Below are 25,314 nucleotides of genomic sequence, written 5' to 3'. Positions count from 1 at the left end.
AGTCATTCCCCTTTCTCACCACGTTGTCTAATTTCGTTGTCTAATTTCGTTGAAAAATCTCATCCTTTTGAAGTCCTTGAAGATAATTTTTCCTGATTTTTATCGAGAGTATTCGTAAGTATTTTCGGTCATTTAAGATGTAATTAACTTTAGAGGTTTGCCCTTATAGGAAGTTTTTCCAAATCTAAACTTAAAATAAACCCTATTTAATTTTTCATATTAAATAGGGGAATTTGTCGACAAATAAAATGATTTCGCAGACCAAACGGACGTCATATATATCTTAGTTTATTTGATCGAGCCTCATCCTCAAGTCTTGTGTTTATCCCTCGGGATAAATATAGAGTTTGAGGTAAAACGCTCTTTCATTTAAACTATGAAAAATATGAGGTCAGTTTGATTTTCATATTTGATTTTAAAACTTAAATCTATATGTAAATTAAAACGTAATTCCGAAGCGGGCAACGGAATTTCGATTCCGGTGACCGACATTTTCTTACGGGCAACAACAACCCAACCCCCCCCCCCCCCCCCCCCCCCCACTTTTTATCGCCGATATTAACTCAAGTAAGGTGTATTAAATAAAAAAATAAAAAAAATATTATTCTTAGAAAAAGATATTTAAAAAAAGTGGGTGAATTATTTTGATAAATGTTTTAATAAAGTTTAGGAAAATACTCGACCTTAGTGATCTTAATATAATTAATAATAATAAAATAATTTATTTTTACTGTCCCAATAGTGAAAAAGAAGTTGATGAGGCTTTGAAGAAAACTAAGGGGGAAAGTTTATAGTACCTAATGATATCCTAATCAAAGTGTGAAAATAATTGGGAGATTTGGGAGTTTCTTGGCTTACTAAACTCTTTAATATTATTTTAAAAACTAAAAAGATATCTGAGAAGTGGAGTAGTTTGGTCCCCATTTTTAAGAATAAAGGGGATGCACAAGAGTGTGTCAACTATAGAGGAATTAAGTTGATGTGTCATACTTTAAAATTATGGGAGAAGGTAATTAAAAATAGGTTAAGACGTTTTACAAAGATTTCTCATAATCAATTTGAATTTATGTCAAGCGGGTCTACTACGTAAGCTATACATTTATTGAGAAGTTTGATGGTGAAGTTCAGAGATAATAAATTGGATCCACATGATTTTTATTGATTTAGAAAAAGCTTACGATAAAGTTCCAAACAATATCCTTTAGAGAGTTCTTGAGAAGAAAGGTGTTGATAAGACTTATATTCAAGTCATTAAAGATTAAAGATAAGTCATTAAAGATATGTATACTAGAACTGTTACTTGTGTTCGAATAGAAGAAGGATTGACAAAATATTTTCCTATTTATGTTGGTTTGCATCAGGTATCAGATATTAAGTGGTTTTAAGTCCATAGCTTTTTGCTTTAGTTATAGATGGCCTTACTGGACCCTCACAGAAAGATGTACCTTGGGGTATGCTTTTTGTTGATGATATCATTGTTGTGGATAAGACGAGAGAAAAAACTAAGGAAAAACTTGAATTATGGAGGCCTGCCTTGGAGTCTAAAGGCCTTCGTTTGAGTAGAACTAAAATTGAATAAATGGAATGTAATTTTAGTAGTAGTAGCTCTAGTGACAAAAATGTAACTATGGGTGATCAAATTATTAAAAGGTGTGAACTCTTTAAATAGCTTGGTTCTATTGTTCAAAGTGATGTTGATATTGATGGGGATGTTATTAGTAGAATTCAAGTTGGTTGGTTGTAGTAGAGGAATGCTTCAGGCCTATTGTGTGATAGAAAAGTACCGAACTAAAGGAAAATTTTATAAAATGGTGGTGAGAACTGTAATTGTATGGTGTTGAATGTTGGTCTTTAAAAGAGAAGCATAAAACTAAGTTAAGAGTTGCCCAAGATGAGAATGATTAGGTGGATGAGTGGCTTTACATGTAGAAACAAAATGCAAAATGAATATATTCATGATAGGGTCTAGTGGCGGCCAAATTAGAGAAAGTCGTCGTAGATAGTTTGGTCACATTAAACGTTGAGTATCTGATGATCCGATTAGAAGAGTAGATGTTTTAGATTCAACTTATATTAAAAAAGACAGAGGTAGACCTAGAATGACTTGGGCATATTGTGTAAGAAATGATCTTAATTTATTAGAATTAAATAAAAATATGACACTAAATAGATCGCAATGGAGAAAAAGGATTCATGTAGCCGACCCCACTTAGCAGGATAAAAGTTTTGTTGTTGTTGTTGTCTTTGTAGCAAGAACATGTACCTATTATATGTAATATTCAACATTTCATTGCTTAAGTATGTATCACAACTTCTCAATTAATTTTAACATGATTTCTTAAATATCATGGATTCATCATTAACAAGTAATCATATAATTTTGAATTAAACCCTGCTAATAAAAAATTAATGTGCCCGGTATAAAGAAAACATTAACATGATAATTTATTAATCTTCTTTACCTGCTAAATTATTTTGATTTATTTTCACTTAGCCCACTTAGTGGGATAAAGGTTTTGTTGTTGTTGTTATTGTTGTATTTCCATTGTCATGTCTCAAGCTTCGGATGCATTAAGTGGAGGGTTGTGTTAGGTAGTGGACAACCAGCATAAAATTTTGTCAAAAAATCAAGACATGAATCATTTAAATCATTGTATAAATGTTACGGCGTCCTCTGGAGGCGATGCGTTGTATGACCTGAATACAGTGAAAAGTGTGCAAGAACAGTTATACCGGCGATGTAGTATCAAATAAGTTCTCACATTATAGATGGATGTGGGCAAAGAAGTTGGTCCAAGAAACTAATATTAAAATAGATCTTTGAATATATAAGTAACCTCACAGTTAAGTTTATGAAATTAGTAGATATTATGGTTCATAAAAAAATAAATATCTTATGCATTCAAGAAAATAAAAAGGTTGAAGAAAAAGCTAAGGAGATTGAAAGTTTAGGTTTTAAACTTTATTATTCATATAAGAGTCGCATTAGAAATGGTGTTGGTGTGACTATAGATAAGACTTTGCAAGATAATATTACAAAAATTAATAGAATTGAAGATAGAATTATAGCCCTAAAGACTGTTGTTGATACTAAGATTTTTAATGTTATAAGAGTTTATGTTTCTCAAAAAGATTTAGATATAGATTCAAAAGAAAAAATTTGGAATGACTAAAAAGAATTAATACAAATGATACCACTTGAAAAAAAAATTATTCGAAAAGATCTTAAACAACATATTGGTAGAGTGGAAGAATATTTTGAAAATATCATGGTGGCTACGATTTTATAGTGAATAACGAAGGCAAAACCCTATTAAATTTTGTTATTGTTAATAATTTATTTAAGAAAAGAGATGAGAGTATTATTACTTATAATAATAGATCTAATAAAATACAAATTGATTATTTTCTTATGAGAAAAAAGAGATCGTGAATAATGTAAAGATTATAAGACATTTCAATTGAAAATTTAAGTACACAACGTCGATTATTAGTTTTGAATTTAAGATGAAGAATTGTAAAATAAAGAATACAATGAAACATTGTCATAGATTTAAATAATAGAACTAAAAATATACAAATAAAATTATTTTTATGAATAAACTTTCAGATTTCAACATTTGGGATGTTCATGAAGAAACTAATTCTATGTGGGATAAAGTAACAAACACTAATAAACAAGTGGCAAAAGATATACACAGAGAATCAAAAGAAAACTTTTTTATAAATAAAAATAGTTGGTGGTGAAATAAGAATGTGCAAGAAAAGATAAAATATAAGTTGTGATATAAAAACTAGTTTAAATGTAAAAGCATAGAGAATTGAGAAAAATATAAGGTAGCCTACAGGGAGCTAAGAGAATAATTTGTGATGTTAAAAATTCTGATTTTTGTGAAATTTATGATATATTAGATACTAAATAAGGAAAAATATGTATAAACTAGCTAAACAAAGAGAAAAGAAAAGTGGAGATTTAATTCAAGTATAATAAAGATGAAAATTAAAAGTATTTCTGTTGGAGGAAGATATTCAACATAGATGGGTGAGCTATTTTGATAGACATTTCAATGATATTTCTAAAAATGGGATTAACTTCAATGATTTCAATATCCTTAATCATAATTTTTTTTTTTTTTTTTACTGTTGCATCAGTAAAAATGAAGCTGAGAAAGCTTTAAAGAAAACCAATTGTGGAAAATCAGTAAAATCTAATGATATCCATATATGTCTAGGAAATTTGAGAGTTTCCTAACTTACTAAATTCTTTAATATTATTTTAAAAGCTAAAAAAAGCCCGAGTGGCATAAGAGTACTTCGGTCCCTATTTTTAAAAATAAAAGAAATGCACAGGAGTGCAAATTATAGAAGAATTAAGTTAATGTGTCATAGTTTAAAATTATAGAAGAGGGTAAAAAACAAAGGTTAAGACATGATACAAAGATTTTTCATAATCAGTTCAGATTTATGTCGGGCAAGTCTACTATAGAAGCTATACATTTAGTGAGAGGTTTGATGGAGAACTACAAACAGAGTAAGGAGGATATACATATGATTTTTATTGATTTAGAAAAAGTTTACGATAAGGTTCCAAGAGAATTTCTTTGGAGAATTCTAGAAAAGAAAGGTGTTGATATGACTTATATTCAAATATATGTATACTAGAGTTGTTGTTTATGTTCGAACAAGAGGATTGACACCAGCATTTTCTTATTTAAGTGGGATTACATCAGGGATCGGCTTTAAGCCCACATCTTTTGCTTGAGTTATGGATGCTCTTACTGGACATATATAGAAGGGTGTACCTTGGTGTATGCTTTTCGCAGATGATATTCTTCTAGTGGATAAGACTTGAGAGGGAGTTCAGGAAAAACTTTGATTACGGTGGTTTACATTGGAGTCTAAAGGCCTTCGTTTGAGTAGATCTAAAGTTGAATATATGGAAAGTATTTTAGTAGTTAGTAACTCTAGTGGCAAAATTGTAAGAATGAGCGATCAAATTATTAAAAGTGTGAATGTTTTAGATATTTTCGGTCTTCTCTTCAAAGTGATGGTGATATTTATTAGTAGAATTCAGGTTGGTTGGTTAGTTGAAATACATTGGGCCTATTGTGTGATAGAAAAGTATCGTGTAGACTTAAGAGGAAAATTTTATAAAATGGTGGTGAGGTCTGCAATGTTTTATGGTGCAGAATATTGGCCTTTAAAAGAAAATAAATCTAAGTTTTGTTGAGATGAGAAAGCTTGGGTAGATGAGTGGCTTGACACATAGAGATAAAATGTGAAATGAATCTTTCCGAGAAAGGGTTAGTGTAGCTCTAGTTGCAAACAAGATTAGAGACAGTCGTCTTAGATGGTTTGGCCACATTAAATGTCGATCATGTGGTAATCTGGTTAGAAGAGTAGATGTTTTAGATTCATCTTATGTTAAGAAAAGCATGGGTAGACCTAAAAAGACTTGTGCATACTTTATAAAAAATCATCTTAATCCATTTGAATTAAATGGAAATATGACACTCAATAGGACAATGGAGAAAAAGGATTCAAGTAGTCGAGCCCACTTAGTGGGATAAAGGTTTATTCTTGTTGGTGTTGTTGAATGCCTTTTTTTTTTTTTTTGCATGTTAAGCAAATCTGATACTCACAAAAATGTTTGCTACTGGGAAAGATGTCGAGAAGCTGCCAAAATTTATTTTCAAGCAACTTGCAAAGGACTTAAAAGTAACAATAAAAAGAGCCACCTAAACACCAATGCAATATAAAATGAAAAAAAAAAATAGATTTTAAAATTGCAAAGATCAAACAAAATTACAAATTGGGACTTTCAATACAATGATTCTAGTCATATGAGACAAGAACTGCACATTAAACTAGATAACATGGGAATAGTTAGGAACTTGCATGTTAAGCAAACCTGATACTCACAAAAATGTTTGCTACTGGGAAAGATGTCGAGAAGCTGCCAAAATTTATTTTCAAGCAACTTGCAAAGGACTTAAAAGTAACAATAAAAAGAGCCACCTAAACACCAATGCAATATAAAATGAAAAAAAATAGAATTTAAAATTGCAAAGATCAAACAAAATTACAAATTGGGACTTTCAATATAATGATTCTAGTCATATGAGACAAGAACTGCACATTAAACTAGATAACATGGGAATAGTTAGCTCCCTAATAACCATAAATAATATCTTCCAATGAACACTTAGATTGGGATGCTAATATGTTCTGGAAACAAAAGCTGCAAGCAAACGACGGCGAAACAGAAATAGATGAATGAAAAACTCAAACGATGGCTCCTCTTATAAAAAAAAAGAAAACAAGCAAGATACAATGATGATCTATTTTTTGAGAGCTAGATCGGCTCTCCTACAGCCCTAAACGTTGCTAGGAACACCACAAGAGAAAGAAAACAACAGCCAACCAAAATATGTATAAAATAAAACAAACCCTAGGTGCTTCCCTTAATAAAATCCTCCCACAACATTTCTAACTTTTCTTCCAAGCCCCCTTTAATTTCTCCTCCTTGAGTAAGTAATTAAGCCTCTTGTAGGCCCCACCTACTCCCTACCTTCTTTTGTCGCTGCAAAGTGCCGCCCCACTTCTTCTCGTGAATAGGATCAGCCAGCCTGCTATTGCGGCGGGCCAGTAGGTTGTGGCTTTCAACCGGTCCAGGAGGGACCGGTCTTGTTATTGGCATAATAGATACACGTTGAACAAATTAGAATATGTACCATCATATCTACAAACTATATATAAAAAGATAGAAAGCAGTTTTTAAAATTTTCAAAAGTGCAAACTTATGCACATCTTAATGGCAAAATCATTCATGTGAATGATTTGCATGTATTGCTATACAACACTTTCATAATACCTCAAGGACATTTGAAGTATTTTAAAAAAATGTGCAAGTTCTTTAAACTAGACTGAGGCCTTTGAACTTAAACACATCCACATGCGCTTCTAAAACATGTTAAATGCTCATTCATAAGTTAGAGAATATGAAACGGACTAGCATAAAACGAACTCAAACTTATCAACGTCTACTTCGACCAACATACTAAATATTTGATCATAAAGTCCAAGAAAGCTACGTTGACTGGCATAAATGAACTCAAAATTGTCTGAATGCGCTACTACAAACACATTAATAGCTCACATTTATCATATGAGAATGTGACGCAAAGTATTCAAATGGGATAATTTCAAACTTGCTCAACCCAGTTTAGCATGCAATTATTTTGAATCTCATAGACCCAACTTCAATATTCAAATTCATCGGCAAATCATATGCATTGACATTACCTATATAACAACCTCATAAGTTTCACTTTTTAATTTTGATATCCCATACAGTCTAGAGCCCATGAATGATATTTAAATAACAAATTTTCAAACAAATAAAAATAAAATAGTGATTTCAAGGCTCACTCTTAATTTTATAAATTAAATCAAGTTCTACAGCTCCAATTCTCAACATATGGGCTAGAGTGGACAAGGCTTGTAAAGCAACAAGCATTGAAATACACTCAAAACATAGCAAACTATGAATTAGAACTTTTGCAAGAAAAGACATAATCAAAATAGTTCAAAGCAAAAATGGAAATATCCATATGATAGGCATGTTCATTAGATACTAAAACTTGGGGGATACACTTTAAAAATCAAAGTCTCAAAGTTACAAATATAAATAATATAAATAATTCTTACCTCGAAGATAGATGTATTGACAAGAAATATCATCTTGAAAGGTTAATTTTAAAAAATATAAGTCCTAAATTGCAAATAAAATACTACAATCAAACTACTCCAGTGATGTCATATTTGAATAAAATGTTAACTAGAGATGATTATAGATTCAAAATAGTTTCAAACTCTAAAAAAAACACATCTAATCCAAAGTACATAAAAATATTGAACATATTTAATGATGATTAGAGAATTCAAAAATATTCAAGAAAAATCTATTGCCCAATAAAAGCAAAAAGTCATCAGCTCTTTATATTAGTTTATCAAAAGTGACAAATTTAGAACTAACACAAGTACACAAAGTCCTATCAAACATACATCTATGATCACTATTAAAAAATCTCATGTCAATAATAGCATAACTACTGTAGTTCAACTATGCGTCTTTTATCCTAAATGATATCCAAAAAAGAAGCGATTATAATCAAAGCTCTCCGACTTAACAGTTCACCCTTATTAATACTATTATATTATAATCACAATCAAAGCCCAAATGTTACTTAATGACTTGCCCTCGTCAGTCGTGGATCGTGGATCATAGGGTATACTAGATAACACAAAAAAAAAATCTATTAGCTAAGATTAGTTTATGATTTCTACTTGGACAAAATATCAACACCTTGTATATATGGTTCTATTAGAAATGCAACCAATGGCTGCTAATAAGAATCATTTGATCAGGTTATATTGATTGCCTCATCTGACTAAGTAGACTATAGTCAATGATAACGATAAAACCATGAGATCTTAAGTGGATTTATCATCATTCCCTCACAACAATCGCTCTAAGTAAAGGGGAGCAAGTAAATCTCTTCAATCTAAAATTATATTATTATTGCCATACGCTAAGCAATTAATAGTTTAAAGACCAGTCTTAATCAAAAGTTTTGTTTTGTGTTTGGAAAGATAATTAACCATAAGAGCTTACGTTTGAGAGAAAGCTAGAATCAGATCTTATAATCATTGTAAGGCAAGAGTAAAATTTTTGGATAAAATCTTATCTACAATATAATTTGCCTTCTAGAAATTAAATTGATAACAAATACGAAAACTATTTAAATAGAGCTACGATTAAATTTTTAGAGCCCACACCTACTGAAAACTCTAATTTGTTATCAAGAAATCACTTCACTTCAGAAAGCTCCCTAGAATCCCCTGATAATATAAGTGTAATAACACTTTAAGAAACTAGAAAAGCAAGCCAGCTGGCATTGCAAAGACATGTATATGCATAGATAGCAAAAGCAAACATGTTACAAGTTCGCTGAATGCTCTTGCTTAGGGCCATTGATGATAGTAATGTGATGATGCTCTTGATTGAGTGCAATGGCTTGTTGTTTCTCCACCCTGAACTCTGAATTTCTTCTTCAACAATGAATACAAATAGTTTGCACCCAGAAGATCTCTCTAATTCCAATTCTCTTTATAGAATAAAAGCATGATGAAAAACAATAACAAAAACATGGGGTAGCCGGCTAACAGCTGCGTGAATTTTGCAGAGATGATGAAAGAACAAATTTTGCAGTTTGACATAATAAATTCCCAGTTCAATCTTTCCTTATTATCTTCGGTGACATTTGAATATTGATTTGTAGCTGTATTTTTTAACTTCATCAGCTGCATAGCAGATTATGATAAAAGTTAGGCTGAATTTCGTGTGTTTTCTGCTAAGAATAAATAACCATTATAGCCATCCTCAAATATTTCAAAACCATAGAAAAAACAAAATTACAGGAAAAAAATCATAACAACTCATCAAGTACATTATAGATAAATACAGCTCAAGCAACGTGATCAATTATTGAAAACCAAATTATATGATTACTCAGGGACAAATATAGAGTGGCAGAATCAAAATAAGTTCGAGAAGTTTATCCCAGATCGTGAACGATGCAATAATATGTTGGAAAGATTTATTACTATTTGAAAACTGATTGACAGAAGAAAGAAAATAGGCACACTGAAAATAGATATAATACGGAGAGTATAAGAATGAAAAAGAAAACTGACCTTCTACCTTCGTTATACCCTACAGTAAAAGAAAACAGGAACCAGGAATTAGTAGTGGTGAACCAGCACAAATAGACAGCACAAGCTGTTCCCACCTTAAAAATGCTGCTTGTGGTAGAACTGCAACAACTTCCATAACCAGAGATTACTATCACCTGCAACAATTGTATCTTCAACTAGTTTAAATACTGATGAAAAAAGAAAAGGAGGAGTTCAGCGGATTATAGCAGTAGTACCCGCTTTAGAGGCTCAAATCTCCTTCCGCTTTCTGGGTATAGGCCGGTTGAGCCTAATCCCCAAGATGAGGAAGATGATGCTGAAAAGAAGCCTCTATATGAAGTCAGATAACCTAATTCTCTAACCTTGTTCTTGAATCGGTGCATATCCTTAAAGGCTCCTAGAGAGAGCAAAAATTCACTGAATATTATCTCTTAAATACTGGTAACAACTGAGCGATAGATTACCTGAATGACAAAAAAGGAGGCAGCTTTGGAAAAGTTTTGAAAGCAAGCCTGCGAGTGAATTTCACTTGTAATTTTATTGCACTTCTTTGAAGTTTCCTTCTTCACATACAATTCTAAAAAATGCAAACACCAAAAAAAAAATTAAAAGATTAAATTGCCATGAATACCAAATAAATTAGAGGTGGTATTTAAATAAATAGATCCTTCTTACATCATACTTGACGGAATAGATGCAAAAAAGGCTGCAATGAAGTTCACACGTCATGCAAACATATATATAAACACACACACACACACACACACACACATAACCATTGAGCAATTACTTTCTGATTAGGCAAACAATGGCTTAGGACCAAAGAAAACAAATATTATTGATTAAATATGCATGTTCATCTAAGTATCACACAAAACCGGGTTCAAGGTTCAAGTTAATTCAGCTCGATTCCGTGTTTGAAGCAAACCAGCCAAGTAACGAGCTTGTCAGGATCATGATGAATTCATCATGATCATATTGAAATTGCCAAGGTCACAATGGCAAATTCATCAGACATTTGCTACGTTCAACATGTACTAGTCAAATTCTTCTTGACAACGCCGTTGAAGTCTCATAAAAAATGTTGTGTCCAAGCACACTCAGCCTCAAATACGATCAAGCCTAATCACCCCAATATTTGAAGAAATGATCAGGCCTAAAAACACAGTTTGTATAGCTAACGTTTTGCGGAATTGCGTGAATAATGCTGGCTATTAGTTGGCATTGTGATCCAATTCTATGTTTTTTTCGTGTTAGAGTTTTATGTTTTACTTAATAGAAGATATCATGTCTTTCTATGTGCTTCGTATTTTTCAAAAAGTGATATATTCAGAACGATTATGGTTATTACAATGTATTATGAGTTTATGACATTTATTATAAAGTGCGTTTGTTTCAAATGTTATTTTTGGCACAATATATGATATATTTAGGAAGCTTGAAGTCTACTTAATCCGACAGTGCATATGCTTCTAAAGCTAAGAAGAGGGAGAATTTTTTATGGAGTTTAAACTCAGACGAATCACCCTTTTATTACAAATTATGCATTTGATACCGGAATTAACCAAACTGCATTACAAATTATGCATTTGATACCGGAATTAACCAAACTGCAATAATAAAAGCAAATATTATTATTAAGCAAAACAACTAGGGTTACAATCAAGACTCAAAACATAAACAAAAATAAAACAAATATCAAGATTCTAGAAGGTCGGTGGCAGGATTCTACAAGAGGAAAGGAGGGCAGCAAGCCAGTGGATAGAGCTAGAGGTAGGGAGTAGCTGGCTAACAACTAGGAGTGGGAAGGAAATCGAAGGAGATAGTCACCACCTCGGAGCAGGATACAGCCGGAGCACCACCTATCCTCGGATACAGCCCTAGCAAGGGGAAGAAGCCCACGAGCAGAAATCTAAATCAAAACCAAGAATAATCCCTAAACTCAGTAAGCACACATATTAATAGAAGATAGATAGGCAGGAAAACAAAAAAAGGGGGAATTTTAGGCAGAAATTCTAGCCCGTGAAGGGGTCGACTAGTTGAGCCTCCTATTGGACTGAGACCTTTGTTCCTGCTAAACCTCTGGCCAGTTCAGTCAAACCAAGTCCTTAGGTCAGTCTCCCAGGGTTAGGGGAGCTTCGACTTCATCCATCGAAGCTTCTGGATCTTCGTAATATGATGTCAGCTCAGCGACATTAAATGTGGCTCAAGCATTGTAATCCCTTGAAAAGTCAATCATTTAGCTTTTGAAGCATTCTGAAATGTTTATCTGCTCTGAGCTTGAGTTTTCCAAATGCTCCTACTAGGAAGCTTTCTTTTTTCAGCCGGTTACACACTATGTCACCTTCTCTAAAGGTCACATTTTTCCTTGTCTTGTTCGCCTATGCTGGAACTTATGATTATGCTTAATGATTGATCCCTTTTCTAACTTTCTCATGGAGTTTCTGGTTTCCGTGCACTGGTTCCTCTGCATCATCACTAATCTCTGACATTGACAAGAGCGATACCAATTTCAATATATTGAGCGGATTGCACTCCTACATGATCTCAAGGAGTGTGGCCCGTGGTCTAACTTAGGAATATGTTGTACGGAAACTCGGTTTGAGTAAGAATCAAATTTCATTGGTTGATATTCTTCCCAACGAAACATCTAAGTAAATTTCCAAGGCCCATGTTTACTACACTCATCTGACAGTCCATCTGAGGGTGCGCTGCTGAACTAAATTGAAATTTAATACCTAATTTTCCACACAAAGTCCTCCAAAATGGCGCAAAAACTTGACATCTCTGTCTGAAGTGATGGTCTTGGTTATCTCATGTAATCTCATAATTTCTCTAAAATACAGTCAGCGACATGCGAGGCATCCAGTGGTCGATGGTATGGTACGAAATATGTCATCTTTGAGAATCGATCCACCACGACCATGATTGAATCATTTTCCGCTGTGTCCTCAAAAGTCCCACCACAAAGTCCATGATAATGTACACCCACGGTGCCTTTGGCACCGATAATGAAGTGTATAACCCTACATTATACCCCCCAAGTTTTTGTCATATGACCAATCCCGCATTGTCTGACGTGTCGCTCTACATCTCTCGCTAGTCGAGGCCAAAAGAAGTGTTTTCTTACGAGTGTGTGAGTCTCTCCCTTCCAAAATGTGAGTCCTCCACAGTGGCTCTGCTGAACGATGGACTGCCGCAACAAACATCAAGACTGGACAATTTACTCTGGAACAAATATCCATCGGCTTTGTAGTACTGCCTGATGAGCTTCTCCAAACCCTGCGCTCAAATTTTCCCGAAATCTTTGTGGACCTCGTATAACTCCTTTAATACCTCAAAGCCCATGACTCGTGCCTACATCGCAATGGTCAACAAGTGACGGTGGTTCAACGCATATGCTAAGCAATTCTGACACCACAAGTTGTGCTTAAGCGCGAATTGGAACGATGCCAAGAACACCCAAGGTGCATGTCGGCCCTTCAATTTACTCTGTTTGAGAATTTCAAAGCTTCGTTGTCCGTGAACAACGTGAGCTCACTTGTCAATAGGTATGCTCAAGAGCTTTCATAATAGAATAAAACTCCTTATCGTGAGTTGAGCATTTCCTCCTGGAATCATTTAGCTTCTCACTTAAAAAGGCGATGGGGTGACCTCCCTAGCTCATCACTGCTCCTCTCCCCATGTCATTAGCATCACACTCTACCTTGAACAGCTAAGAGAAGTCTGATAATGTCAAGGCCGGCGCCTAAGTCACATTTTCCTTGAGTGCATTGAAATTATTTTGAGTTGCCTCTGTCTACTAGAATGTCTCCCTTCAAAAGATCTGTAAGAGGGGTGGCATAGTATTGAAGCTCCTAATGAATTGTGTAAAATGATACAAGCCCCAGAAAAAACTTAGCTCGATGAATGGCTGATGCTCGAAATTGTTGAAAGGCAAGAAGGTTAATCACACAAGTATACGTGCGATCAAGTAATATAAGAAAACAAATCCGCAAATCGATACCACGGGGAAAGTGTCAAAATATTCCTAACATGCAAAGTTTTAATTTACCAAACCGCTAAGCTTAGTTTGAAAGCGGAGTTGCAAGTAGAAAAGTTTGAAGTACTAAAACAAAAAGAACAAAGTAAAATAAGTTTTTCTAAGGTTTTTCATATATGTAAAGTTCATACTCCTATGACACCAGTCAAATCATTTCTTAAAGTTTTCACATGGGACTCACGTTATTTTTGACAACCAGAGATAAAAGTTTCTCCTTAGCCTATATCTAGGTCAATAGAAAAGTGGAAACAACTATAAAGTTCATGGATACTTAAAGTTGTACCTTTTGCCAAGATTTTTCATATCTCGTATGTAGGTTGCAAAATCGTACTAAAAATACGTCTATTTCACTAGTTTTTTGTGGTCAACTTATTTGTTCTTCTATGTGATAGGAAAAAGTTTTAAATCGCATGAATTTTAACACTCTATCGTGTCTGAATCGAAGTAAATTAAGTCTGGAAAGCTAACATAACAACATACGAAATTCAAGCACAAAAAGATCGTTGATGGAAAAATACTTCACATAATGAAATAAAGAGAAAACGGCATGCCTTGCATCACAAGAGCATGAAACGAAGTCAATCACGATGCATGAGAAAATAAAATAAGAGAACTTTTATTGCAGGCATAATAATAAGGATTGCAGTGCAAGAGGTCCAAAACACTCAGAGTCAATCAGTCCTTAGGAATATACCTTTTCTAATACAAGTCTCAAAAATCTCCTCTCATACAAGGGCACTCACCTCACCTCTCAAAGTCTCAAGAAAACTAGAACCCTAAAAGTTGTTGTGGAGAGCGTCCATAGTCAGCAAAAAGGTGTATATATAGTGCCCTAACTTCGCTCGTATAGCTTTGGTCGAAATCAGCATAAAAAATCTTGCCAAATCGAGTTCTAGCCGTCCGGTGCTGCAGATGCACACCAAAGACAGCGTGGATGCAACAATGTGTGGGCGTGAATGCACCTGATGAGCAGCGTGTGTATTCCATTCTCTCTATCTCATAAATTGGCCATTTGCAGGTCCGACGCGAGTGCACCTAGGCAGTAGTGCATGTGCACTGTGATGTGGAAGGTTGACACGGGTGTGAGTGCGCTCTATATCAGGCACGGGTGCGCCCCACTACAACTTTTAATCCATCACTCCTGACTCCCAATTTATCTTTTTTCCTCCCCCAAGTGGCATAAACTATGTAATTTGCACAACACAACAAAAATACATTTTTCAAACATAATATCATGATAATTAAGAGAGACAATATTGTATTTAACGCAAAGAAATCATGTAAATTTACCTCATATCAACGATTGCGGTGTGGTACAGCTCACAATGACCTCAATCTTTGTAGGGTCTATCTGAATGTCTGCACTAGACACAATATAACCCAAAAAGCATACAAGATCTATCATGAAGTAGCAATACTTGGATGAGCATATAGTTTCTCTACTCGCAATACCTCGAACACCGTTCTCAGGTGTTGTAAGTATTCCTCCTCAGATTGGTGTAAATCAAAAATTCGCCAAAGTAGACCACTACAAATTTTCCAATGCAGGGATGAAATACCTTATTCATCAGCCTCATAAAAGTGTTGGGCGCATTTGACAATCTGAAGGGCATAACTATCCACTCATATAAACCATCTCATGTCTTGAAAGCGGTATTTCACTCGTCTTTTAACCTAACCTGGATCTAGCGATATCCACTGCGTAAGTCAACCTTGAAAAAGATTATGGCTTCGTGTAACTGAACCAAGAAGTCATATAAGCGGGATATGAGAAATCGGTACTTTATGGTAATCTTGTTGATGGCCCTACTGTCAATACACATCTGTCACGAACCTTTCACAAGGAATGTGAAATTTGAAATGTGCCCACCAAATCACACTCCAAAAGCATCACCGTAAACGAAACGGTTCCACAAACCATCAGAAGTAATAAGATCATGTAAATCTCGAGAATAATGTCTGATAAGTTAGCAGCATCTATTCCATAAAAGCTTCAACTTTTCATCAAAATATATGCAATTTTAATTATAAAAATCTCAGAAAAACTTAAAAAAGAAAGCAGTGTTCAACATTGTTCACCAAAAATGTTACTATACACTAAGGAGAAGGCAATAGCAAGCCAATAGACCAACAAAATTTCTAGATTAAATGTAAAATAGTGCTCATATATCTATGCCGAATAAGCCACAAATAATTCTTAAAGAAACAGATTAACAATATAGATATATATTTAATTCCAAAGCTTCTATTAGTTGATCAGGATAGGTAAAAATGCCGCTAACTTATCTATCATGTAAACTTCAATTTTACTATACAATTATATTTATAAAATTTTATAAAAACAAAAAAAAAGAAAACAGTGTTCAACATTTTCCTCTCAAAATGTTACTCTAAACTGAGTAGATAAGAACAAGAAAATCGATCAACTAATATCATAGTTCATACATATGTAGAAGAAGTCCACGAAGAATTTTAAAAGAAACAGATATACATATATTTCATTCCATGGCTTTTATTGGTTGATCGTGATAGGGATAAATGTTGTTAACTTATCTCTGATGCAAAGTTCAATTTTGCGTCAAAGCATATGTAACTTTTTTTATAAAAGTCTCTAAGATACTAAAAAAGAAATTCTTAAAGAAACAGATTAACAATGTTCATATATATTACATTTCATAGCTTCTATTGGTTGATCAGAATATGTATAGATGTTGTTAACTTATCTATCAAGCAAACTACACATTTGTATCAAACATGTGCAATTTTATTTATAAAAGTCTTTCATAAACTAAAAAAAAGATTTCTTAATGAAATAGATAAACAATACTCATATATATTTTATTTCATAGCTTCTACTGATTGATCAGAATAGATATAGATGTTGTTAACTTATCTATCATGCAAATTTAAATTTTACATCAAAGCAAATGCAATTTCATTTATAAAGTCTCACAAATATTCTAAAAAAAAAGAATTCTTAAGGAAAAGATGAACAACGCTCATATATATTTTATTCCATAGCTTCTATTGATTTATCAGAATAGGTATAGTTGATGCTAACATATCTATAATCCAAACTTTAACTTTGCATTAAGACATGCAATTTTATTAATAAAATTCCCTTATACAGTAAAAATAAAGAATAAGTGCACCACATTATCCCCCCAAAATTTTACTCTACTCTATAGTGGAGGCAAGTGCAAGCAAATTGATCAACTAACATCAGTGCAAACATATGTAGAACAAGCCCACAAAGAATTCTTAAAAAAACAGATGTATACTGCTCATAAATATTTCATTTCATTAATTCTACTGGTTTATCAAGGAAACTTTGGATACTGCTAACTTATCTGCTCTGAAAACTTCAATTTTGCATTAAAACATACATAATCCGATTACCAAAAAACTATAACGATGCTTTTAGCTTTTCTGAGCTCTATTTGGTCGATGATTTTCGAGTGGTTGTGCACTGCTGTTGGATTTTATTATTTCTGCAATTTTGGTTTTTGCAATTCCTGCAATTTTGCATTGGTGTTGGATTTTTTGTATTTGTGATGGGGTGATGATCTTTTCTGTGGATTTGGTAATGGCATTACTTATAATACACTATTGTTAGTTACTGTGATGATGATTCAACTGGTTGGAAAGGCAGTACAAAATTTTGGAGGTTCTCTGATTTTTTATTTTTTGGGTTTTCATTGTTGGGTGGTGTGGTGATAGCTTCTTCTGTGAAGTTGGTGAGAGGATTGCTTGTGTTGTGATGTTGGTTTTTATAATTTTTTAAGAACAATACTGGTGTTGTGATTTGGTGGTTAGTGGTGGGTTGGCCAAATTTTGGTGGTGGTGGTTACTATCACGAAAAAAATTATTCATGGTGGTGGGTTGGCTGAATATTGTTGTTGGTTGGTTGCTGGTGTGGTGTGGAGTTGTGGAGTGTGGTTGTGTGTTGTGTGGAGTTGTTGGTTGTGTGTTGTGTGGTTGTGTGTGGGTGTGGAAGTGTGCAAGTGTTGGTATGATTGTGTGGTTGTGGTTGTGTTGGTGTGAAGTTGTGGAGTGTGGAGTTGTGGTGTTGTGTGGTGTAGAGCTGTGGGGTGTGTTTGTGTGTGGTTGTGTGTGTTGTGGAGCTGTGGGGTGTGGTTGTGTGTGGTTGTGTGGTTGTCCAATTTTGTGTGGGGTGTGGAGGTGTGCAAGTGTTGTTGTGAGGTTGTGTGTGATTGTGTGTTGTGTGGAGGTTGTGTGGTTGTGTGGTTCTGTTGTTGTGGAGTTGTTAAGTGTGGTTGTGTTGGTTGTGTTGTTGTGGAGTTGCGGAGTTGTGGAGTGTGGTTGTGTTGGCATGTGGTTATGATTTTTACTAATTACTTCTTCTGTCAAATGTTTATGTTTAGTTTTTTCTATGCTAGTAAGTCAATGGTTAAGACAAAAGAGGTCAGTTCATCAGTTATTTGGGATAAGGAAACCAAAATCATATTTTGCGACCACTGTCTTAAGAAGATCGATTTGGAAAATAGGCCCAGCACATATTTTAACAAAAAATGGTGGCAAAATATTGTGAAGAGGTTCAAGAAAATGACAGAGTATGATATGATGCAACTGAAAAACAAGTGGAATTGGTTGAAAAATGACTGGAAATTATAGGAGGAATCAAAACAAGGATCCATGCTTAGGTTAAGATCCAGTCAAACGAACTATTGATGCATCGGAGGAATAGTGGGATGAAAAATTGGAGGTAAGAACATATCCATGAAAAACTTTATTTTCATTACTTTCTCTTCTTGAACTTGATGCCCTTTATATAGCAGAAAATGTCAGCCGCCAAGAAATTCAAACTCAGTGGAATTGACCCTAATCTAGAAAAAAAGTTTGATCATATGTTTGGTGTGGTTGTGATAACGGAGACTAATGTCTGGACCTCTAGTGAGCAAGTGTTTGCGGGCATACCTAAGAACTTGGATGTCGAGCAGGCAACTGGCTCCAATGAAGGCCAAAGCCCAAACCAAAATGAAGTGGAGTCCACATGCAGGTTAAAGCGTCCAAGTGTAGAGAAAAAGAAAAAAGAATGAGCTGCTTTCATTAGAAGTCAAATATCAAACCTGGTGGCTTCATGCACCAGTGAGCCTAAGACTTCACAAGCGACCTCCATCAACGAGGTTATCCGAGTTTGGAGGCAACTCCAGAATTTTATGAGGATGTGTCAGTATATTTGAACTCCATGAAATTGTTGAAGGACTCAACCCGTGGAGAGTTCTTCATGAAGATGGCTCATGACCGTAGGGACAATTATTTATGTTTTTCTATGACAGAATGTGCATTGATTTTATTCAGTTAACTTTACATTATTTGTATTTATTTTCCAATAGGTTTATTAGATTTTTAATTTTGATATTTTTTCTTTTTCCTTGGAATAATGTTAATGTTATTTTGAATGTTTGTCTTTTCATCGTACACTTTGTAATTTGTTATTTGAAATTTATTAAAGTTGTTTGTTTCACATATATTACCTGAACAGAGCACTTGTTTAACATGAATTCGCAAAGAGAGAGACGCAGAAGGAGAATTGTGGCAGCAGTATGTTTGATGTATGAGTACTACAACTTATACGTAGATCGGTCTCCTTGCATAACATCATCTTAGAATGGTGATGAATGGGTTGGGGAGCTACTTGAAGAACACCTTATAAGATTAAGCGACATGTTTCGTATGACACAGCTCATATTTATAGATCTCCTAGATGAATTACATAGGAATCATGGACTTCATGGTTCTTCTAGAATGACAACCAGAGAAGTATTCGCAATAACCCTCTACATTTTATCACAGAATGAATCAATGAGATGAGCAATTTCAATATTCATCGGAGACAATCAGTAGATATTGTTTAGTGCAATTAAAGGCTCTTGTTAGTTTGTCATAAAAAATTATCAAGCCCGATGATCCAACATTTGAGAGGACTCCGATAAATATTGCACCTTATCCGTGGTAGATGTCACTTTTTAAGGTAAATCTTTTTACTTATTATATTTAAAAGTGAAAAATGAGTAGTGTAATTAACACAGTCTTCATTAATTTGTCAGAATTGTATTGTAGTGATTGATGAAACAAGGGTTGATGCACATCTATTCAATAATGAAATGGTCAAATTTATTGAGCAATTTGGATCACCAACACAAAATATGATGGTCGTATGTGATTTCAACAAGTGTTCTACTTTTTGTTATTGTTGGTTGGGAATGCACTTCAGATGACAATCGTATATTTGCTTTTGCGAAATGAAATCGAAAGCACAACTTCTCTCACTCACCTCTAGGTTTATTCAAATATTAATCATATTCAGATATTTTTTAAGTTCATTACTAATTATTATATATGTGACAGATAAATATTCTTTGATCAACGTTGGATATCCCTTACAAAAGAGGAATCTAAAGTCATTTCTGGATACCAAATATCACATTGACGATTTTGAAAGATCCAACAATGTTGCTCAAGACTGGAAAAAAACGTTTAATAAGTGACACTTCTCCTTATGCGGTGTAATTGAAAGAACATTTAGAGTATGGAAAAAAAATATGTCATGTTGCGTAATGTGTTGACATATTCATTTCCGAAACAGTTGCAGATTGTGGTGGCACAATTGCTCTCCACAAATATATTCGACGGCTTCATTCGCTAACTAACATATACTTCAGCATGGTTGACGATAATCATTTACACATCTCATTTGAAGCATTTGAATATCACATAGGATAATATATTTCCACAAGCATAAGTAGAATCACAAGAATGTTGCACTTAGTATAGCGAAGGTGCTGGAAAAATGATTGAATTGAGCGAGCGGATTACAAACGTCATTGTTGGATGTTGAATAGACTGATTCTTATTTATTTATAAAATTCATGATAATTTCTTTCCGTCTTTATTTGATATTGATTGTTTGGGTTTTTTTACGCTACTTGCAAGTATTTATTTTTCATTTTCATTTCTTTAATTTTTGTTTTGACAGGTTTGAGAGGTTCATGTTGAAACATTTGAGCTTATGGATTCTTTTGAATGCTCTGTTAGTCGTTGTTAGTTGGTGTCACATGTGAAATCATAATGAAAGCAACCAAATTCCTCACTTTATTTGGTGTTGCAGTTTTTTAGGCTTTTCTGGATGGTCTTTTTTGTGATATGCATATGTGACACACACGAGCTTGGTATTACGTTAATTAAAGGCAACCGAGAATTTTTTTTTTACAATGTCCGATGTCTTCTTGTAGTGACAGATTCGTTGGGTGGGATAATGAGTTCTCTTAAACCTCACCTGCATAAAACTATAATTAATTACTTTTTAATCAATTTTTACTTCTGTTATGACTAATGAATTGTTTTTTAAAGCATTCAGGAAAGATGAGCTCAAGAATTTTTGGGACTTCCCGAAGATTATTGTGTCGCTATGGACTTCAGAGTTCTGTGCTGGCATTGCGTTAGTCACATAACTACAGGAGAGAGTGTTACAAGTGCCCGCGGAGAATGACGGAGAAGTATGAATTCTTCCGGTGGGCAAACAGGCAGGCAGATTCTGCCGCCGAGAGTGATCAAGAATGAATAGTATCCCTAGAGGACGGCGCAGCTCGTGACATGCGCCGTCTGCATTTTAAAAATAATGTTATTATATCATTAAATGTTATTTTAATAGTTTTTTTCATTAATTTAGTAATTATGATACTCACTATTAAGTGAGGTATATATCTGAAATGAATGTTTACTTCTGAAATATCAAATATATTAGTATGACAGTTCTGTTACAAACATCATTACTACACATGGGCAGAATGATTATTTGTCCAGAAACAGCTGCAGCACAGCTGTTTTCAAACTACCAAAAACAAGCAGTCAGTCAGTTTATCCGTAACAGTTTTTGCACAGCTGCTTCCTGCGGTAGCTGTTGCATGACAACTTATTAAAAAGTTGTAGCTGCCTCAAACAAACCCTTAGTTTTTTATTAGTTATGATTGTTTGGTATAAATAGGGCTTATTATGCTTTGGGCTAAGGAGGCTATGAGATTGTTGTCTTGAGACTTAAGGTTAAGGTTTGGGAGAGATCGCCTACTTCTCGAATTATAGGTGTTAGGGTTTAGGTTTAAAAGAGATCAACTGTCTTTCAAATTGCAGGTGCTTATCTTTATGTATTGGAGTTGTGTTGCTATCTTTTATTGAAATATGATATTTGGTTGTCCTCATTATTGTGGAAAACTTCTCGTGTTATAAAATGGTATCAAAGCAGGATGAAGTCAAAGATGGGATCGTGGATGCCTTTGTGACACCCTACAATCGTGATTGAGATAGCTGGGAAGCAACGTGGATGTCTTCGTGATGCGATAGACCTGCAATACAATTGTGAGTGCCTCCGTGACAGGATACAATGGTGATCGAGAGTGGCAGCTAAGTTGGAGTGGCCGCTATCTAAGGCAATGAAGAGGTTGAGAGAAATTTTGGGACTTACAAGTTAAAACTAGAAGTTCGTGAAGGGTTGTAATTCGATTGTGTGGCTGTTGACAGAGAAATTGAATAATGATAACTTTCGGTGCGGAAAAGCGGTAATCCAGATTTTTGAGAAGTTAAAGAAGGTCGTGATGAGCGCACAGTGTTGATGTTACCTGATTTTAATCAACCTTCCATTGTAGATATGGATGCTTCGAGTTTTGGATTAGGCACAGTCCTCAAGCAGTGTCAACGAATCATCACTTATTTTAATCAAGTGTTGAAGATGAGAGTCAAACTCAAGTTAGTTTATGAGTAGGAGTGGGAGCCACATGACTTGATCCAGCGGCAGTTTCCTTTTTTCACCATGAGGGACAAGATGTCTTTTTGGAAGGGGAGCAATGTTAGGCTGGCAATTTAGTTTTTTATTAGTTATTATTCTTTATAATAAATAGGGCTTATTATACTTAGGGTTAAAGAAGCTATGAGATTTTTGTCTTGAAGTTTTAAGATTAGGATTTGGGAGAGATCTCTTACCTCTCAAATTGTAAGTGTTAGGGTTAGGATTTAGAAGAGATCGCCTAACTTTCGAATTGTAGGTGCTTATCTTTATGTATTGGAGTTGTGTTGCTTGGTGTTATTGAAATAAAACGTATGGTTGCCTAATTTCTGTGTAAAACTTATCTGGTGCTTATCAGAAATATTACCATTGCATTTTAGTGAAGGAGCATGCTTTTCCCTTTACGCCAAACCAAAAAAATATAAAAACTTAAAAAAAGAATAGTTACTCTATATCTACTTTGTCGGCAAGCAAACAACTTTTGAGTTTTAAGAATACATTGTTTATTCTTATTTTGCATTTTGAAAATAAATATATTCTTAATACTTGCAATGAACAAACCCTAACATAATTTGGTAATCTGCCCTTTTCTAACATGATATTAAAAATTTTATAAAGAACATCGATGTGTAATTATAAAGCAAAAAACACTTAAAGAGAGTTATTGTGGCATTAGTTTATTTAGAATGTCTATTTTTCAATTTACGAAAAAAATTTCCTCATAATTTAGGATGCCTCTAAGACTTCTTGGTGCATCATGAACACTTTTTTGGAAACATTACAAACTATTATTTTAATTGTGAGAAAAATGGTTTTTCATGTTTGATTAAAAATGGCAAACTTAATTTAAACATCCACAGTAGTTATGAAAGTAATTTACAATTTAATATTCAACATGTGTGACATGTCATACTGTGATGCGTCCATGATGTCATGTCAATATTTCAATAGAATAAATATGTTAAGCCGTTGTACAAAAGTGAATCTTCTAAAATCTCTTGAGCCCTTCCCATCCATCACAAATTTTCTCTTACACCTTCACATCTCTCATTAGATGTGGGATAGCTGTCAAGTAGAATAATTTCTCTGCTTCAAACAAAGCCTCGCAGGGAGGAATATTTACCCCTTATCTCAAACCTTGCCTAAATATTAGAAATTGGAAATCATGCATAAGGCTTCATTTTCATACTCTGAAAAGAAAACCGTACACGAGTTGGGATCAAATCAGCAAGTGCACAACAACATACTCTCACTCATAGACCTTTGCTTTGTGGGCAAGATTCGCCAACCAAAGGTAGTAAACTGTGATATAAGAAGTAAATGAAGTAAGGAGTGCATGTAGAATGTGGTCAGCCTCTTCAGATGAATAATCAAAACTTCAATATTAAAAGTAGCATACAAGAAAATACATATATAAAGTTTCATTTGCATTGTAGAGTTAGTCTGTGAAGAAAACGATGACGTTCATATAAACATATAACATTTATATGTACATAGATTTGATAGACACAGATAAGTAAAGCATGATGTATAAAATAATGCTCTTTATCATGGGTTCTAATCATTTACAGTATTCAAAAACATCCAACAACACAAATTAAAATCAAAACATAATAACTACAATAACTGCACAGCAGCATATATTCAAAAACAAAACAAACCCTTGACATGAAAGGTGAATGCCATAAAAAAATTCAAGCATTCAACAATGTAAGACGAAAATAAGCATCAGACTCTAAAAAGATGCACATAGGGGCCGACAAACCCGCACCTCGCGCTTGCGAGTCCTCTCATCGCACCTCGAAGGGAGAAATCCAGCGGGTCGAAGCAATCTAGCAGATAACGAATGCCAGAACTTGCACTGAGCTCGCCGAAAGGTAGAATATGGACTTCAAATCACTGTCAATCGTCGCCGTAATATGCAGGCTACCTTCCGCTGGGGATCCAGATTGTGAGGGAGAATCGAAGAGAACTTTCGGGCCCTGTAGAGAGCCTGCCAGAAAGAAAAAAAGACAGAATCTTAACTCCCGTTTCTCCTCCCTATTTCCTTAAATCCCAAAGTTGGTAAATCCGTAAGGCGGGTTTACAGGATTTAGAGAAACTGAAGCACGCGGAAGAGGGTAGGGGTAAGTCCGAGAGTTACCTTCTTTACTTTTATGTCAGAATCTTTCTTCTCCTTTGTGCTCGCCGCTGGTCCCGTCAACGCCGTCTCCAGCTCGCGGCTGCCGTGATTTGGGTAGGAACGAAGGAAAGGCGGCAGGGTTCCGGTGCTTTGGGTCGGATCGATGGAGTAAAAAATATTACATCATTAATTAGAAATACCATCAGTACCCAATAAAATAACGTCAAGCCTAACCGGAGAAAAAAAACGGCGGAGAAGAACGTATTATTTATATATTATTGTGTGTTATTCATGTGTTATTATGTGTTATTTATATGTTATTGATGTGTTATTGTTTTATTATAACACTAAGAATATTCTTAGGATACAATAACACATGAATAACACACAATAATACTTGAATAACACGGGGAATATTCCCGACAGAGAAAAAAATGACGCAGTAACACGGGAAATATTTTTTCCCTTGTTATTCATGTGTTATTGTGTGTTATTCATATGTTATTGATGTGTTATTGTGTTATTATAACACCAATAATATTTCTAGGACACAATAACACGAATAATACACAATAACACATGAATAACACG

General features: G+C 34.3%; 1 protein-coding gene across 2 annotated transcripts in view; it reads right to left on the bottom strand.

Annotated features, from left to right (window-relative positions):
- LOC110031065 (probable mitochondrial import inner membrane translocase subunit TIM21) overlaps positions 1-24,894 on the bottom strand; it is a 40,917-nt gene extending 16,023 nt beyond the window's left edge. The window contains exons 1-6 of one of the 2 annotated variants that reach the window (XM_020734100.1): positions 24,745-24,894; positions 24,373-24,594; positions 10,224-10,336; positions 9,996-10,156; positions 9,855-9,914; positions 9,760-9,778 (exon numbers count right to left, since the gene is read on the bottom strand). In XM_020734100.1, coding sequence (XP_020589759.1) covers positions 9,760-9,778; positions 9,855-9,914; positions 9,996-10,142 — 226 coding nt within the window. In that variant the 5' untranslated portion in view covers positions 10,143-10,156; positions 10,224-10,336; positions 24,373-24,594; positions 24,745-24,894. The remainder of the gene's footprint in view (positions 1-9,759; positions 9,779-9,854; positions 9,915-9,995; positions 10,157-10,223; positions 10,337-24,372; positions 24,595-24,744) is intronic. The other variant, XM_020734101.1, reaches the window with a different exon arrangement.
- Positions 24,895-25,314: the final 420 nt, after the last annotated feature.

Source organism: Phalaenopsis equestris, unplaced genomic scaffold, assembly GCF_001263595.1.
Source record: "Phalaenopsis equestris unplaced genomic scaffold, ASM126359v1 Scaffold000765, whole genome shotgun sequence".
Classification (NCBI taxonomy): Eukaryota; Viridiplantae; Streptophyta; class Magnoliopsida; order Asparagales; family Orchidaceae; genus Phalaenopsis; species Phalaenopsis equestris.
This window is presented reverse-complemented; position numbering and strand designations above follow the sequence as displayed.